This window comes from Bombus affinis, chromosome 9, assembly GCF_024516045.1.
Source record: "Bombus affinis isolate iyBomAffi1 chromosome 9, iyBomAffi1.2, whole genome shotgun sequence".
Taxonomy (NCBI): domain Eukaryota; kingdom Metazoa; phylum Arthropoda; class Insecta; order Hymenoptera; family Apidae; genus Bombus; species Bombus affinis.
Window position 1 is genome coordinate 14235391 of NC_066352.1, and position 19803 is coordinate 14255193.

A 19803-nucleotide genomic window follows, 5' to 3' on the forward strand; every position below is an offset into this window, starting at 1 on the left:
CTTGAAAGAGTTCAGAAATGACATAGTTGAAAGTCAACGTCGGTAAAGCAGCGCTGGTAAACGATAGCACCGCTGGTGACTTCAACGCGCGTATAAAGAAGCAACCGCTAGGCTTCAACGATTAGATCGCCAACTATTGTACAATTTTTAAACCGTTTTGTGTAATGCTTTTTCTAAACTATTTTCGGTTATTTAGGAATTAATTGTAATACGAAAAATCATCTGTCATAGAAATTAAATTAGCATAGACATAGCGTTTTCTTGTGCAAAGCAAAGTATCAAAATGCATTACTATATTAAGTGTATATTATAAATTCGTATCGTATTAACATATTTATTTATTTTAATGTTATTTAAAAAGAAACATTGTAAAGCAAACGACTCTTATTTTATAAAATTATTATAGCCGCGAATGTTGTATATCGATACATGGAAAATAAAAACTAGTAAAAAGATTTCATCTTCTTTAACGCGTAATGTAATTTCGTTCAGGATCGTTACGTTGTATAGAGGTCAATGTTTACTGTGTTTCTCGTGATGGCGTTAGAAAGCGCAAGCTGGTCTCTAAAGAAACAATTCTCATAAATTCGTACTTTCCTTCTTCATTCTTCTCTGAAAGCATAACATCAACGCGATCGATACAGAGCACGACACGTGTTAATTATCTTAGTGACTAACTTTCTCACAGCTTCCATAGTCGCGACTTTCTTCTACGCGTGGAAAACGATAGAAACGAACTGATACGCGAAAAATGGCGCTAATCGCCGATATTGTCGAGATTCTTACGAATTTCTAGTTACGACGGCATATTGCACGCTTAACAAAATAGATAACAAAGTATCTTGGAAACACGGTTTGTTAATGAACTAATCTTCCCTTGAGAAGGTTGCCGATCTTCGAAGTAAATGGCAATTCGCTACAGAAAGGCGGAGAAAAATTATTTAATTCTCTGGAAGATCGTTATCGTTTCCGGACCTATGATACTAAAGTTTCTGATCCTCTGCGAAGGAATTATTCGTTTTAAAAATAACTTGAACTTCAAACATATAACAGAACTTTATTAAAATACAATGTAACCAACAATATTTGTTTAACATACGTTAAAACACCGAACACGCTTATATATTACTAATATATACGGAACACATTTATTATAACGAACGAACGATAAAAGTTTGATCAAGGTACGATGAAAGTAAGCGGATGTGAATGGTAGACGTCAGAGAAGTTGGCGCGTTTAGCGAAGAATGTTAAGCACCGTTAATAAGCACCGTAACTCGTGCTCGCGATAGCAATCGATCGTGATCGGCCGTTATTAACCGTAATATTTTCGTACGGTGTTACATTATACGCGAACGCAGGAATCTAAAATATTTCAAATCTTAAGGTTAACGATTCGTAATAAAATCGTATTAGAAACGTCGATATCTTTCAGAAGCAATATTTTAACAGCGATATTTTTCAAAAGTTTAATCGCGTGATTTCGCGTATCCCTGATTATCGTTTCTTATCGCACCTTCTACCTCTATAAGAATCAAAAATTCCAAAGTGGAGTAAAATTACTCGTAATTAATTCTACGAGTAAAGCCAGTGAGATTTTTATGGCTGGAAACAAGAGGAGAACGAAGAATAACAAAATTGCGTGGGAGGTTTCGTTTTTTAAAAAATCGAGCTTCCAATTCCAAACATATCGTCGAATTAAAGAACCATTCAACCTTAATCCACAAAGATCGTTCGATGGAAACGGTACAAGATGGTGCATTTATTTTTCGTTAGAAGAAAGACGATGACGTTTCGCAGGGGCATTTTCAAAGTCGGTACCTCTGTTACCTAATGTCTTCCCTTCAACGCAAATTATCGACGGTGTCCGATGAGAGTCGACGCACCATGAGAATGCGAGGTCAGAGACCGTCAGCCTCTCAAGGCGAACAGCTATCCTGACAGAGGAAGAAAGTCTCGTGTTCGCTTCGTTACGTTCGTTAGTACGAACGGAAGAAGAGAAGATTCGCGATTTCCGAGAAGCTCTTGAATAATCCTTGAATCGTAATTTGCTATCGTAAAAAGCCAATTGTGTGGTCTTACTCAATGGACACGTCGATAGATACGATCGAAGAATAGAAGTTACGAGTAGAATAGATGTATCGATCGATGGGATTTTGCATTGGACGAATAGCCAATAAAGAAATGAAAATTCAGTTTTTCATTCGTATGAAACTAACAGGTTTGAATATTTGCATTAGATCGCGAAGAAAATAACGACATTTGAAAAAGAGGAATAACTAGAATTAATTGCATTATCTGTTGCAAAATTGTCTGACAAAAGATCAGGAGGTCGAGTAACTAAAAATAGTTAAAAGACAAAGAGGAAATAACTATAAATTTGTGTTTGCTTTTAAAAATTCAATCAGCTCTTTCTACCTCTCTTAAGATCGCTACGTATCAAACGTTTACGGAAACCTATAATTTGCATATCCTGGTTTTTTATCAGAACGTATAAGTATGTCATTCGTGATTCATTTTGTATTAAGACTTCCTTCAAGAAAATAAAAAAATGCCTCTCCACGTTTAGTTTAGTCTAGAGAATTTCCAGTCTTTCTAATTAGAATCTCGCTTTCTACATAATAAACGCATCCTTTCTTATTGATCTCACTTGTACAAGTAATCGATATTCTCTGAATTAAAAAGAATCTGGTTGATTTGTGATTATCTTTCCTTTACCTCATAGGTGAGATTTGTGCCCTTCTTTTTCACTTATGTTTTATCATTTTCCCCGTTTCCTATTTCTTACAAAACGCGTATAAAATAAAATCAAACGATAAAGAAATATTTCTGGCAATACCAAAGTGTCGACCAAAAATACAAAATATCCAAAAATACAAAGTACCGAGCGATGACCAAAAGTATTCACCAGCTTATTCGATAAAATTATATCGAAATCTGTAAAAACGTATGATTCTTTCTAAAAGTCTTGTGTAAAATATAATTTCTTGATCTAAAGTTCAAATACATCATAATTGGCGATCGTTAAGTGGTTTTAAAATAAAAATAGATAACGTAAACTACATAATGAGCACATATAGAACAGAAAGAAAATAATTTGGAAGCTACTTGGATACGATATAGAAATTATAACGAAAACAAAAATTTCAATTCTTTATAATAAATTAGCCAAAATTAAAAAATTATATTTTACAAAAGAATTAAACAAAGAATCGTGACACAACCCTGGCAGAGTTATCTCGTAGGTCTCGGTTTGATGATTTTGTCGAAAGGAAAATTACGAAAAGAGCCGTCAAAAATCTCCGTGTACCCTTTAGAAACGAGTTCGTTGATTATAGGTCTGGTAACCACAAATCCTGGTTGCCACGAGCCATTTATTATTTTATCGAGAATGTTCTCCAGTATTTTATGACCGGATAGCAAATTTGTGATGTGAAGCTTCAAATCTCCGATCTGTTGTACATCCACATTGACTTGAACCTTTTGTCCTGGTTTTCTGGTAACGACGGTCGTTTGAAAGTAATCATCTAGGAACAAGACAGCCGTGATAATATTATATTTTTCGTGCATATTAATTTACTCTGAAATCGTTTGAAGATAAAAAGCTAATATCGAAACTCTGTCTTACAAAGATCCAACGTGAATTTTCCCTTATTGTTTATACTGGAGCCTAGTGCTGTCCCTTTAAACTCATACCAACCTGACAGGAATTTTGCTGGGAAACTCTGAGTGTATACTATCTGAAAATTAATATCATTTTTTAATTAGCAATTACTAGTAACGAGCATCGCGGTAAATCTTCGTCTTTCTCTTTGCGCTCGATTGTTATGTTAGCATTTATCGTTTGTATTATGAAAGAAATAGACAGTTTCGACGCTGTAAAAGAGGAATCGTGTTGAGACGCGCTTTGAACCGATTTGTAGAAACTTTGAAATTTTGTTGCAACGACTTACGGATGGTCAGCGTGTATTTTTGTTAATTTGCAGCTGCGATAGATCGCCTCCGAGTCTTTAAAGACCATTGCAATAAGAAAGATAAGGATCTTATGTTCGAAACATTTCGAAAAAGGGAAAGTTGGAACTACTATGCTTTCTATTACTTGGCTTTGGTGCTTAGGCATCTTTGCTTACCTTATAATTCGGTATGTCACTGACGAATTTCGTCACTTTACTATTAGTCCATCCACTCTCGGTAACGTTTCTTAGCGTTAAGGTAAAGCCAAGTTTGGCATTTCCACGTGACGCTGATACTTCTTTGGCGAAAAGTGGATCAAAGGTGACTACATTGTATTGGGGAAGGCCAGTTTTGAAGTAAGGTCGAACCGCATTTAACGCTTCTCTTATGCATGCATCGAATCCTGGCACGTTTGGGTGACAATTCTTGAAATAGTCCTCTAAGAAAAGGAAATACTATTACAACGCTATAACTCTAATCCATTAAAGAAGAAATCCATTAAAACTTGCACAGCTGAAACAAACCTCGCGTTGGAATTCGAATTCTTAATAGAAAAAAAAAGAAAAAATTATGAAGCTTGATATGGCGTTTTAGATTGCCTGAACTAAAAAGGAAAAGACAAATTGGAAACATGAAAACCATAGAATTATGTTATCATTTTAAGTATACAGTAATCTAGTTCGTAATAATTTCAACGTGTTTGATGCAACATGCAATTATGAAAATTAGAAGAGAAAAAAGCAGATACAAGCAGGTGTTATCGTGGTATCAACATCGTGCAATATTCTAATTATTATTTCAATAAAAAACAGTAACGCAACAAGATGGGGGCATTACTGTTGAAAAAATACGAAATTACCATTCAGAAGCATGTTAGTGACAGATATGAATAATTATTATTCTAATTGTAGAATAAGTATTAATCGGCTGTACTCTTCGATACTTTTCTATTTCTGAAAAATAGTAATACTCTTCTAAACAACGTGAAAATAGAATGAAACACTCCGTACGCTTTATTATTCTTCGAATACCACGAGGAAATTATAATTTCTATCAAATGCTGTCTTCCTCTTTCGCAACAGACCGTCCGTCCGTTCACCCCAATTTCCTTACAATTGTTCCGAATCATTTGAGAAAATTTCACTCGCATCGCTTACGCTTCATTGCATTCCTTAGGGCCCTACCGATATATACTCAAACTATCAATATATATTGTCAGTATTTCGAGGTTGTTGACTAAAAAGATCAATATGTATTGTCAATATTTATTGACAAACCGCATTTTCATCGAGAACCTTGAAATATCGACGATATCGATCGCCTGAGGACACCTTACGCATTAGTTTTCGTCCATAAAACTCGCGATGTTATTAGTTTAATCAATTACTCGTTGTTTAATAGCAATAAACTTTCTTTATAATCTTGTTATTACATTAATGGAAGCATTGATAATAATAGGTTGGCCCATGGTGAAAGTCATGTTATTCAATATCGTGGTAATATTTTAACGAAGCATTTTTCGAAACCTTCTCTCGCGTAACTCGTCAAGATGTTACGTGAAAACCCGTAAAGAGAAACAACGAACATTGCGAGCAAATAACAATGAAGAATTGCGAAAACTGCATTTACGATTTTACACTTTGCCTGTACGTATCCCAGGTGATATCTTCTAAACTATCTTCTATCTATCTAAACGTGAATATCATTTCCTTCTCTTTTCTCTACCCATAAGAGGAAAAACCAGCAAAATACTGCTCAACCAAATGAGCAACCACGTTCTATATATAAAGAACCGTCGTGCAAGAAACGAAACTGTTGTAATCCCAAAAGGAAGACAATAAGCTACTGAACAAAATTAAAACTACTGCTGCTATCGAACCAATTTGCAGTTATTTCTTCCAATTATTCCTAGCGATGTGATCGATTTTAATCGTCGATCGATCCTTCAGTCCGTCGAATCCGCGTATCATACCAATAACTCACCCAGCACTGTTTCAATTCCAGCTTCAAGAAAAGGAAGAAATTCAACTTTGAAATGCCATTCGCTTACCAAAGTCTGCACTTATCGATGATGCACAAAACAAGGAGACGAATATGACGAAAATCTGGATCGGCGATGACATCTCGGCGATCGATAACGTGTTGCTGGTGCAACGCGTTCGCGATCAAACGCACGAAAAGTGTAATTCCGAGCAACGCGAACGATGCTTACGCTTTCACTCTCGACCATACATCTGAGAGAAAGGTTAACTGTATTGGGTTTTTGTACTAAGATTTTCGGTCGATCCTACACAATCCAGCGTCGAGAACTGGGACAGTTCACATTTATCACCAAGTAATAAAAAATTGAACGATCCTCCACGGTGGAATATTTTACACTGCACTTTCTGTCGCTCTATTTTCTCGCAATCTAGCGAACGTGTAATTTTTTGTTCGTGCATGGTGACATGACTGGTACAATCACAATTTTCCGAAGGATTTTCAATATCCTTGAACGATGGCGTAAATGGAAAGAATTAGATCTAGCGACGAAGAAGGAGTTGTTTTGTAAACAAGCTACTAGCTAACTGTAAGACTTCTATCATATCTAAGATTAAAATTGTCCTCTTCTTAAACTTCTAATGGCAAAGTCATCAATTTATACAACATTTCTTGAACTATACTTCATTTTGAAAGAAGTTCGATTTGAAAGTGAAAAGGATGTATAAATAGATAGATGGATATATATATTATAGGGACACTTGATAGAAACAAGGTTCAATGGAGCTCGTTGTAAATGTTAAGAGGTGTTAACATGCGACACGCAAGAGTAACAATTTGTGGCAAAACGTCTGCGTGAAATGAAAATTTTCTAAATAAAGTTTAAACGTTTCTGGACTCTCCGTTAAGTATTATAAATATTTTCTCTGAAATTTCAAATCTGTTTTGCATTCGTAATAAAACGTTACTAACACGATTCCAAGGAAACTTATCTCTTTCCTTTATCGATAGATGTTAATAACACGCGATTGATCTTTACGTTATTTTCAATTTTCGTTTAGAAAATATTTTATTTAGTGTAACGTTATAAAATGTATAATGTAATGTTAAATACCGTTCTCTTACAAACAATAATCGGTATTACCGAAGTAACCGGTATTAGTATTGTGAAATATTCGGTATGTATAAATAGAAAGTGTACTAATGAGAGATTAGAACGAAAAAATATGTGCGAGAAGCGGTGGATAGATAGTGAGAACGGAATGAAATAGAAGGAACGGATAGACACGAATAATATTGAGTCTAACGCGTAAATGTACGGATGATGTAGAAATTGCAAACTAACTTGATCTTTGATTAATCGCGACTCCTTTTGTATCGTATGTGAGAAAATACGTAAATTTTATAGTAAGCGAAAGTTTCTTACATAATGTCTCCGCATTATACGAGATGTGGCAACGAAATTTCGAAAATAGCCGACTTAAAAAGATCTTATTTTCGAAATTAAACAAATGTGAGACTATCGCCTTCAAAGTATATCGCTAAAGACTAAATATTCGTACTGCAGCGTCAGGTGTATTATTTGTAACACTTGTTGCAACTTACTTTCCATATCCATATAATTATCCATTATAATTTTAATTATAATTTTATCCAGTTTTCCATTAGATATCCATTATAATTTTCAATTTTATTTGTATCAGTTTGATAGAAATTCGGATTTCATAAATTCAAAAAGGAAAAAGAAAGTTTCTTTCGAAACTTCTTTTATTAGACGCGATATGACAGTATCAAGAGCGAATATGAAGATACTGCAACGATATGGACGGTTTTGAACTTGAGAATTCTTTTACAGAAAATGAAATAATTCCTTTTTATTTAAAGAAGTGTTTTCTTTTAAAAAAATCACCTCTAATCGAATTATTTAATGTTAAACGATTTTGAATTTTCTTTGCGCCTTCCTGAAGACGACCAGGCATACAGTCGAGTAAAACCTGACCACGAACGTTCACGGATAATTCGACGCCGTACGTGTGAAAAATTGTTCAAACTTTATAAGACAAAGTATATGACTTTGGATTTCCAATAAAAATAATTTTAATAACAATTTTTAGCTTTCGCTAGAACGTTACTTTTCATTCATGTACATCTCTTCGCATTCATTGTACATCAAAACAGGAGCGAAATCGGAGGTAAATATACGTCCTTATACGTAGAACCAGCAGGCATGAATCCATACCAAGCGTTCAGTCTACCGAAAATCTGATTGCAGAATACAACAAGCATAATTACAAATTAATGCAAATTGTTTGCCAACATTATCAAGAACGTCATATCATTTCATTCCGTGTATCATCTTCTATATCAAGTACCTGCATTGCATTTAGAAATCCGTGATTTTCATTAATAACTAATCGTAAAGTAAGTTCGTTATGTTAGCTTCTTTATTCTTGTTACCTTGAGACAAAAGCTTATACAATCGTAAAATCGTGCAAAGAAATAATTTTGATAATATGAGAAGGATCGACCACGATCGATTTTAAATTTGAAAATTAAGTACTCGTCCGTAGAAAAAGTAAATTGGCTGATAATCGAATGTTTCAGTTCTAGTCTTAATATTAGCCATGTCCGAATCGACAATAAAAATAACGCTTAAGGAGTTTTATGCTCCTCGCATTTGTAAAATAAATAAAAATTTCGTGAAATTCTCCAACAAACATCAAACAACAAACAACAAACATCATCAAACAATAATTTAATATTGAAAGAATTGCCAGAGTATCCTCCTACGTAAACGAGGTGAGACGAGGGAAAGCTTAAAAAAAGGGGAAAAAATCAATATCAAGCGCCATTGGTATAAAAATAGAGACGCGTGAACAGGACGCAGTTGGAGCATTTCGCGAAGCAACTTTCCAGTCCTGCTGAGAGCGCGGCAAGATTGGAAAAGATCGAAGAGTATCTGGGGTATATACTTTCGACTAGGTCTAACATGGCCTAGCCTAGAGACTCGTCTCTCTTCCCAGACGAAGAAGGCGCAGGTGCATGTTGCACAGCAGTGAAAGTATCCGAGTGCAGTTACGATCTGTCAATGCCCTCTTGCATAGTCGGTAGAAGTCTAGCGGTGCCGTTTGACCAGGACCCGGGATTTTCAGTTCGCTCGTCGAAAGTGTCGGTACCTGTCAGCAGCTTCTATACCTGGTGAATCCTCTTCATCGAACGATCGAGTCCACGAAAGCTCTTTAACAACCTTGAAAACCTTTTTCCTCTTTGAAACTCGCGTTGAAAGAAGCTATTAGGATGAGCACGATGAACACCGCGACGTTGTGTTTTCTACTGGTCGTAACTGGTGTCACCACTCTCTCCATCGACTCAAATCGTGAGTAATTGGGGTTTTTCGACTGCTGGACCTCTTGCACGGCAATGAGTTTGCTTGCTGATTCAAGCGTGTCGAAGATTCAGAGCCAAATTTGTAGAAAATCAAGTGAAAGTCAGATAAGGTAGATGCGATACGGTGCATCGGAGATGGAAAAGCACTTCTTTCAATTACATTCCTCATCAATTTTGGTCAGTTTTGCTAATCGTATCAGTGACGAATCGACGGCAGATTGATCATTTTCAGGAACTTTAGTTTTTTAATTTAGGATATTGATGAGGATGCAGCTGATTCTCTGTTCTTTCCTTAAGATAGAAAACGAATAGGTCGATTTTTCTTTGGTTCTAGAATGGTGGAAGTAATGTTACATAAATGCAGTTAAATTGTCGACGAGGATGGACCTTTTTTCTTGTTTTTCTTTTTTACATAGAAATTCCTATTTTTTTAATTTTTCTTTTTTTTCTTTTTACGTAAAGGTAGGTGGATACGGATCTTTTATTCATAATAGTGGAGTTAAATGTTACAGAAATGCGTGCATGATCAATAACTGTGACGACGGTGGCCTTACAGTTTTAGATAGGAATGTCTACTTTTCTAGCTATGAGTAGGTGGTTGTAGATTTTTGCCGAGGCTAGAGCGATAGAAGTAAACGTTACATAAATGCACTACGCGAAGTAAAGAGGTCACTCGTGCGAATATCCCTCAGAAATTTCATTTGAATTTCACAATGTGCGGTTGAAACTAACAAGTTGCCTGGCAACTATCTTTTCGTGTAAAAGACACGGCGTTTCCGCTTGTTACCGTCTTTGATCGGATTGTTAATTTCCCTTTCATTCTCTAATTATAATTATCGATTCAACAAGTTTTTCTAATTTTTTCATTTTAATCCTCTTTTTTCGCGTTTGTTCAACTGCCACAACTCGTTAAAACTTTCTATCAACAATTTCAAGAAAACTATTTGTTCGCGCATGAAATATTTACCTTCTAACAATTGTTATAACTCGTCGATTTAATGGTTTAATGAATTTCTCTTTATTTACAGCTGAATACGTGAAACAGTGTTCGAGAAGCGATCCAAAGCTAAAAACATGTTTGATCGATGCGTTACACCATTTGAGACCATATTTGAGTGTCGGAATACCGGAAATCGAGCTGCCTTCCGTCGAACCATTTCGCGTAAGTTCTCACCGCTTTCGATATCCTCCTAATACATTAAAAGTTAATGTTTCCTGTTTCTTTAACAGAATTATGCACAGTGATCCTTCGCTTGGTTTCAATAAACATTTTAAATTTTATTAGCAACGTCACGTCCAGCGAAATTTCCATGCAATGTGTCATTAGAATAGTCGTTTTTCGTTAAATTATACCACCGTAATTTTGATCGCTGTTTGCGATTCAAGTAACAGGTTAAAATCGCGAATTTGGAGTTTAAAGGAACCTACGAACGAAAAGTATAATACTATTGAGAAACTTTTTAATTAAAAATCTCTCGTATACTTAGGATTATAATGGTGAAAATTAAAAAATAACGAATCTTTGATCTTTATATTAATATTATTGATGCATTAGGAAACGTTCAAATCTAACGCAACAGAACTATGCAGCACCGTCTAACGATTAATATTAGGAAATTAGAAAATTTTGATATTTTGTTATCAACTGCGTATCGATTAATTCCCTCTGGACATTTTTAAAATCTTTTTTCCATACGTTTCTAAGCATCTTAACGTAATTGATTAAAATGAGAAAATTTGCGTATCTCATGTAAATATTATTCCTTTCGTTTTATAAGGAAGTAGTAGATGCACAAGATTTTTTGTTTTGTGTTATTTTATTGAATTACGTTTGATCCATTTTATTCTATCACTACCAAGTGGATCATGCACAAATCCATAAAACAATACAAAATAAAAAATATTGTACATCTATTGTTTCACTTATGAAACGAAAGAAACTTTTCGGACGACCTAATATTTACATGGGATATGCAAATTTTCTCATTTTAATCAATTACGTTAAGATGCTTAGAAATGTATGGAAAAAAGATTTTAAAAATGTCCAGTGAGAATTAATCTACAGACTTTCCATGCCAATCTAACATAACTGGAATCAGAAATCAAAGGGACATAAATTCTCATGGTCAGCTTTCGACGTACAGCAATGAAAATTAAAATATGACAGGGAATTTAGCAAATTTTAATATTCACCCGTTTACTACTGGTTATCCCACGTATCTGCTACGACTCCGCGTATTCTGACAGATGGACGAGCTGACTCTCTCCCTGACAGGTGGTACAAACGGTTACAAGGTTCAACTGCGTGAACTGTTCGTAAAGGGAGCGAGCAACTATACCGTGGAAGACATCAAACTCGGCTCACCCTTCGAAGCCATTGTACGAATGCCAGCCCTCATCTTGGACGCGCATTATTCCAGGTTCACGATCTGCAAATGCTTTTGCTCTATTTAGATTCTGCTCTCTAACCGTTTACTTTATTAACTTCTTCTTACGTTCATACATAAAACATGGTATGGTAATTGTATGTAAGAAAAGACGAAATTAAATATTAACAATTTATATTAAAATGTTCAACGAAAAGTAAAAAGAATTTCTTTTAACTTTTAACTTTCAGCGATATTGTTATTTATTTTGGTTTAATATGTCAGTTCAGGAGTGTTAATTATCTTACCAGCCAGTGGCAATGGAACGTTTCACGCGCGGTTTGACGATGTCAGAGCTCTGGTCAAAGGCACCGTTTCGACGAAAGAAAGAGATGGGAAAACGTACCTTAACGTGGATAACCTTGACGTTGTTCTGGAAGTGAAGAATGTGAATATGAGGGTCCGAAAGATTTTTAATAACAATCGAATCCTTAGTAAGTGTTTCGTTGAAAATAGAATAGTTTTAGAAATATGGATATTTATATTTTTGTTCCTCTTGCATCATTAGCTCTTAATCTTCCATACTTCTCAATCATCTCCATTTCCCCGAGTTTCTTAAATAATTTGAATTGAATTTCGATGCAACGATTTCTAAGAATATCACCTGGACGAATAACATTTGTAAAACTTTACCTGGAACACTACTAGCAGAATGCTACGTCATGTCGCTAACAACCGATGACTAAAAGTATAATTTGTACAAATTTGACTATGATTACAGCCGAGGCAACCAATCTGTTCCTCCGCGAAAACGGACAGGAAGTTTTAAAAGTGATGGAGCCGCAGTTGAAGAGGAAGCTGTCCGTACTCTTCGCTGGAATCGTTAATCAATTGTTACGTCACGTGCCAGTCGAAGTTTTCCTACTGCCTTGAATTTCGCATTTTTTCTCGGAAAAAGGAAAGATACGATTAAGAAACAAAAAAATCTAAGAAAACGACAAATAGTCCAGATTAGTGCGTTTCGCTGAGGGTTACGATACAGTAACGAGTAACTTAATAATAACTTCGGGTTAATAACTTCGAGTATAACAAGATAAAACAAGGAGCAGTATTGTTACGACGTTTAGTTTAATTCGTTTCAGTGCAACTGATAGTATAAGGTTGAATTTATTGTAGGGAAGGCAACAAAATATATGTATATTGTATATATTTATAAAAGCGTAGGTTTGTCTTTTTATCAACTATTTACCCTTGACCCGATAGTATTATATGCAAAATAACTGACGCGATAAAAATTACAGGAGAAGAATCGTTTTGTAAAGTACAATCGTTTTGTATTACAAGATTTCTATGCTTACAACATTGTGAATACGTTTCTCTATAATTTACATGTATTTTGCATTTGAAAAATACGTAGACGGATGTTTACAAGAATCTGTGCAAATATTTCGACTTGAACGTACCTATACTCTTCGCTTTTTTTTCTAATTAATTTTGTGATTATGGTACTTTGCACCTGTATTTGAATTTTGATCGCTTAATCGAGCGATGAACGATTAAATAATTCATTATACGAGAGGTATCGAAAAAACAAAAGAATTAACGGTTCGTCATGCTCGTCAAATTGAATAAATAAAAATTGTTTAACATAGGTCTGTGAAGTATTGTAACAATTCCAGAATAGCAAACGACTTTTGTAAAGATATTTTTGTGTATTTTTTTAATTTACTCTTAGCTTTTTACGAACGTGTACGATTAATCTTGATACTCTGTAATCTGTTTTTAACTTTCTACCAGGCATCTGTCTATGTATCCTGATTGATCAAATTAGTTGAATTATATTAATTCATCAAACCGAAATGATCAGGAATTATTGAATTAAAGTTACCTCGATTAACATTCGACATCGCGTTTATTTATATCTTACATGATGCTTCATCCAATAACAACACTAGTTAACAATCCACGTGTATAATCACCGCCTTGTTAGCAGCTGTGTCTTCGGTAATTAAAAAAGGATCCTCGAAGACCATACAATTTGTGTATCAAATAAATCTTACAAAATGTCCATAGAATTATTCGTCTTACGTCGTTTATATAATTCAATCAGTTCTGCGTTCCTTTCTCCCATTTCAACCCACGTTTAACTCCATCGAAAAATCTACCCAACTTCCATTCTTCAATTTTCTTCAAATTTCTTTCTTCCTTCTTAGATTTATGCTTTTCCCTTTTTTTTACAATTATTTTATTGCTATAGTTCTGACGTGACTCAAGGAAACACAGTTGAGAAAGGTATCTTCGAGAAGAAACGATTGGTGAACTCGGTGAGATACGTGTCCCAAGATTCCGTCAATTTTGGCAATATTGCTCGGTATATTAGAGGCCAGTATTCGTTGATGAAGACGAGAGCAGCTTGATCTGAAAACAGAATTGTTTGTTCTGTTATTCGTAATCAAAATAATAACTACGAAAAATTCGGAATCAAGAAAGTGGGTAGAAAGATGTGCTTTGTAATGTATCTTCTTTATGAAATATTCGAACTTGTAAAAATCGTGTTATTGGAGCCTCGTTAAAGTTCTTACAGGAATTGTTCTAAATGCCATTTTATTTAGCGATTACTTAAGAAGAAACTGAAGATTGCCAAATCTTGTCATGACTCTTTTAAACGATAGAACATTGTATTTATACGTTATAATCATTTTATAAGAAGCAATTAGAAGCTAACGAACGTAGAGTATCGTCGATACTTCATGCTGATAAATCTACAACAATTACATAGACAAAGAAGCTAAAGATTATTCTCTGGAGAAGAAAATTAATCAACAGTCATTGTGAAACGACAAACGTTAAATATAAATGTAGTTACTTGACATAGCCATTAACGTGCCATCATCGGATGAATAAATCGCACAATGCTAAACTGCCGCATAAATTCTATTCGCTACCAAAACAAAAATCCCATTGTTTTGAGGAAATACAAAATTATTTGAACAATTACATCGTAATCCAATACATCGTAGCGGCTCATGGCCGTAGAGAAAATTCCGGGATTAAAGTATATGCGTTGGCCACGTGGCTCGTGAAACAACGTCCGAGGACAGGACGTCGTAAAAGAATAAATCCTGGGACTTACTAAAAAACCCATGGGCCTTGGAAAAGAAAATTTATTGTTTTATTGCTTTCCATCCCCACCTCGGAAGAAAACTTTCTCTTCCGAGGACCTTAGCATCTTATAAAAGGGGAAACGAGGGAAAGCTCGGGACAATCCACCATAGTCGTTTATCATCGTTGATGGTAGTTCACGGTAGTCGTTGATAGTCGTACGGTTAGTCGATGAGACAGACAGTCGCGGTTAATTCGTACCGAGTTTGTATCGATTCTGTATCGAGTCTGCGTCAATCCTGTATCGTCATCGCATGAGCTCGATGTGCGTCACTAAAACGACGCGCACTCGACATCGAAATAAGCATTGTTGAAGTTAAACACCGGAGTACTTTAATAACACCCAACACGTCCTCACTACCTCAACATAAAAGATTAAACAACGATGTAATAACGTAAATATGTGCACTACAACGAGACACAAAGCTGTACATTTGATGTTTATCCAAAGTCGATGGTCACGTAACAACCCGACGATATCGTAAGAAAAGGCGAATGATGTCCGCAAAGACAAAAATACTAGGGTAAGCAGTAAATAACAGCAAGATATAGCGATTCTATGCTAATTAAGCGGCACAGGATTCTCTTGAAACTCGAGTCCCGGGGTATATGTACTTATGGCAACGTAACATTATGCAATGATGGAATGTCGAGACAACGTTGTTCAACTAATGAAAGTTCCTGCCGATTTAAGGCAGTTACCTTGGGTAAACAGCAAATTGTACCTGCAATAGTACTTAGTTCTATCAATAATCATGCTTCTTTGTCGCAATCGTATAATGATCGTGTCATCCACATTATTTTCCTCGAGTATTTTTATTTAACGTAACAAATCAATTTATTCGCTATAATTATTAACAGCGATGGCCCAATGTACTTACTCAGTTCATTGTTTCCATTGAAGAGATCACTGAACCAGATCTTCATATCTCCAACTGTAGGCGATAATTTGAAGTGTTCCACAACCCATATATCGTTTACTACGTGACCAGAGATGTCCCATGTGACTCTGAGGTCCTCCATGCTAATGTTGAAGAAACCTGTTAGATGCAAACATGAGAAACGTGATATGAATTATTTTAAATTCTATTATCTTGTTACGCTGTAAGAAATAATAACGAAATAATCGCACGAAACAGCATAATTCTGCCTTTATATCGTAAAATCCAAAGAAGATATTAAAGTTTGTTGCATTAATTAGTATACCTTTTCCACCCACTCTAAAAGATGCCAGGTAACCCTCGGCTTTGTAATTGCCATCGATTAAAATCTTTGGTATCTCAACGTCGATTTCCAAACGGAAGAGATCGTCTACCATCTCCGGTTTCACAGATAAGAAACGTGCTTTGGCAAGACCGTATGTTCGAATGTCCGTGGCAAGCATTTTTCCACCATGCTGGCCACTTTCGAATTCCATGGAATGAGACTCGGTGTAATAAGGATCCAAAATGGGTATGTCGAACTCTGGCAATCCTGTTGCGAAGTTTGCAAAAATTATTCGTAACCCGTGAATAAAAAATTAAATAAATCAACCTCTAGTACCTTAATAGTATTATATTCGGTAAAAATTCTAACGTAGTCTTTGAAATTATGCAGCGTTATGTAATCCTTTAACGTGATCCAAGAGAGTAATGGAATAATCGATCGTTGCAAAAACGAGTTCGAGATAAGTTTAAACAAAAAAGGAATTGTAATTATTGGATTGTGACGCGTATGAAAACAACTCGATGCATAAATTTATTAATTGATCTAAATGAAAATGACAGAGATGTAAGCTAGAGACAATTATATTACCTGAAACGAACGTGGGCCATGCTTCTTGTATAGCTAGCCTCAAACAAGATGAAAAGTCATCGGAATCTCTTTTGCAGGTTTTCACAGTTGCAGCTGAGGAATAAAATAAATATAAATTATTCATTGATAGAAAAGACTTGAAATTAAATTAAACGTAATAATGAGAAACAATTTTCGACATATGTAATTTCCAAATAATTGAGATACGTTCTGTTAAATTATTGGAAATACACACTGTCCGTCTCCTGATATATTTCAAATTAACTTTAAAATAAAAAAGAATCGCTCGTGTTTAATTTGTCAAATATTATGCCAGAAATTTGTGTAACTACTGAAACATTTTTTTAATGAGACGTAAAACGTTCGAGCATTTATCAAATTTTTATTACTAATTTATTATTCCAAGTGTTTAAGTAAAAAGATAAAATTATTTTGCAACCGTCTTTCTGGAAAAATAACATTTACACTAGGGATATCCTGAAAGAGAAAATTTCGGTGATTATAAGCAAATATTTGAAGCATCTCCTCCTTAGTACAATGATCTATAATAAAATTTTATTTCGTGTGTTAAACTTATGTATCATGGCCATTTGTAACCATAATTTCCTAATTAATACGACATTAGTAAAAGAAAAACCATTCATGTTATTCCGTGATTCATAAGGGAAAACGAATGAACACAGTGAATGGCAGTTTTCAGATATCGCTAAAATTCAGCTAACTAACACACTGAAACGATCCACATTAACTTTCTAACTCACTAGTTCTAGGGAACAAATAAAGGAAACTTTTACTTGTAATTGGAGATAAAAACAAACCTATTTTCGTGCGTCGATTATCGCGAACAATTACATGGATTTTACATCCAAGTTATGTAAATTTATATTACAATGATACATTACACCGAGATATTCTTCGATTTATTTCATTAACTCGCAACTTTAAATGTCATTAATAGCAAACGTGAAGTACAACTTTTCGTCCAATCCCAAAATTATAACAATATTCCTATGATAATTTCTTCCTATGTAAATTTTGGAGTAGGAAGTTTTGTTCATTGGAATGAAGTTTATTTTAATCAATTTTTAATTAACGTTAGAAAGAACTATAGTAATAATTGCGAATAAGATTTAACTAGCAAGGAAACTTTACGGTATAATCAAGGAACAATCAAATAGAATAAAAGCTTTCGGAGAGGGAAAACTTACCCCTACAACCCATCATTACCACTCTCGCGCTTTTACTAGAGGCCTCATCGATCTTTCAAAGAAGAAGCTCAAAACTCTAACTTACCACCCCAATGAAAAAAAAGCTAACAGAGAAAATAAAGCGTCTTCAAGTCCAACTTGCTTCGGTGTCTTTCACTCGCGCTTCCGCAGAAATCCTGACTACCTCAAACAACCATGCAATACGCAAACAACCGAATACGAAAATAAACAATGAACCAGAAGTAAGCGAGAATTCTGAATATGAGCCGAAGATTAATAGAACGATCCTAAACGTGAACTTACGGAGCTGATAATCCCCAGCGACGATAGCGACAGCGCATAACGCGATGACAACTGCACGAACGGTGTGGAACGACATGGTGTACTTTGGTTAAAAATCTCCCAGCTAGCCTAGCCAATTATAAGCGGTCCGTTTATATAGTTTCCAGCGCCAAGGACTCCAGGCAGAGAGCTACGTTGCAAAATTGCATGTCATTAAAACGCGCCAACACGTGAGAGGCGAGAAGCAGCGCGCTACGCCTGGCCTATGATACACACAAGTGCAACGAAGTAATGGTCGGTGTCGCGAATTCCGGAGAACGCGTAAATCCGCTCTTCTTTTGTTGAACACCAGCTACACAAGTAACGCTGTTCTATCGGAGGAGGCTGATCTAGCTTCGACTTTTCTGTCACTACATCGGCATCTGTGGCGTGCCGGCTGGCTTTCGCGATCGATGGTCTGCATAAGCATTCTCAGAACCGCTATCGGAATAATTTCTACGCTTGTTTACCTTCTACCACTTTTGCTGCGATATACTTCTCGAACCACGATGACGAATTATACGGGTACGCGCTGATTTTGATGACAGTATATCTGGGATCCTGGACAATGAAGATGAATGAATGATTCGATTAGAAAGTCTGTAGAGGGTGAATGGTGGAGAAGTTGCGGAGGAAGATTTTAGTATTTTTGGTTTTGCAACGATTAAATGCGATTATTACGGTAGAATTAGATCGCCTTCGACTTTTTATAGAACACTGCAATTATATCGGTAATGAGTTGATAAACATGATGTAAGAGATATATTGTATAATTTATAAGCCAAAGTGTCGAGTTGTCTTTTGCGAAACGAAGTAATACATTTTTGTTAAAAAAAAAATAAAGGTACAAAATTTTCAACTCTGTTTTGAGAAATAAGATATTTATAGGACGACTCCTTAATATGAAATAGTCATGGAATTCGAACAAACATTTTTATTCGCAAAAATGCAAATGAGATTCATACTATATTCAAAATTGCAGAAACACGAAAACAACTCCTGCCGCATAGTTAAAGTCTGCAAACAGGTATTTGTTTTATCAATGGAAATTAGAAGTTTATGCAACGATCCAATATTAGCCAGATGATAAATATGAATTGAAATTCTACGATATTTTTAATAGAACCTTTCTTATGACCCGTTGAGTGTTATTTATTATAACTTATATAAATAAAAATAAATTATATAAATATTTTTATAAATATGCTTGAAAAAGTCTAGACGGAAACTCGTTTCACCCACTAAATATTATAACGAGTGTCATGTTTCAAAAATTTAAAAAGATGTATATCTTTTATATACGGATAGTGTATATTTTACATACTTTTGCACTATTTTGTGTAAATATACAAATATCCTCAAACCAATGATCAATGGAGGCAATCTTGTAATTATCACGAGTTGTTTGTTTAATGATAGAACATTATCAAATTTCTTGTTATTACTGCTCTACTATACTTATTCGCTTCCGCATCGAGCAATATCTAGCTCCTTCTATTTCTGATTACTGTCTTAATGCATCGCGTGTGTAGTAAATGGACTCTGATGCCACATCCACCAATCATTTAATTATCAGATGATGCGATACTGCGTGCAAAATTATAGTACGATTTCAGGATACCAAGAACCGT

The 19803-nt window shown here is 35.1% G+C and overlaps 3 protein-coding genes across 3 annotated transcripts; 1 reads left to right on the plus strand and 2 right to left on the minus strand.

Moving 5' to 3' along the window:
- Nucleotides 1-1055: 1055 nt before the first annotated feature.
- On the minus strand, nt 1056-6368 carry LOC126920406 (uncharacterized). Its single transcript, XM_050730748.1, has 4 exons — nt 6005-6368; nt 4131-4393; nt 3629-3740; nt 1056-3527 (listed from the first exon to the last, which is right to left on the minus strand). The coding sequence occupies exons 1-4, from the start codon at nt 6075-6077 to the stop codon at nt 3235-3237; spliced, it is 741 nt and encodes a 246-aa protein (XP_050586705.1). The 5' UTR covers nt 6078-6368; the 3' UTR covers nt 1056-3234.
- A 2502-nt stretch (nt 6369-8870) lies between these two features.
- LOC126920401 (circadian clock-controlled protein daywake) lies at nt 8871-12910 on the plus strand. The gene is made up of 5 exons (XM_050730742.1): nt 8871-9310; nt 10350-10483; nt 11569-11741; nt 11973-12181; nt 12469-12910. Exons 1-5 carry the CDS (start codon nt 9232-9234, stop codon nt 12618-12620), a joined length of 747 nt encoding a protein of 248 aa, XP_050586699.1. The 5' UTR covers nt 8871-9231; the 3' UTR covers nt 12621-12910.
- A 670-nt stretch (nt 12911-13580) lies between these two features.
- Nucleotides 13581-18323, minus strand: LOC126920403 (circadian clock-controlled protein daywake-like). Its single transcript, XM_050730744.1, has 5 exons — nt 18155-18323; nt 16644-16736; nt 16056-16322; nt 15731-15889; nt 13581-14105 (listed from the first exon to the last, which is right to left on the minus strand). The coding sequence occupies exons 1-5, from the start codon at nt 18228-18230 to the stop codon at nt 13957-13959; spliced, it is 744 nt and encodes a 247-aa protein (XP_050586701.1). The 5' UTR covers nt 18231-18323; the 3' UTR covers nt 13581-13956.
- Between the last annotated feature and the right edge of the window lie 1480 nt (nt 18324-19803).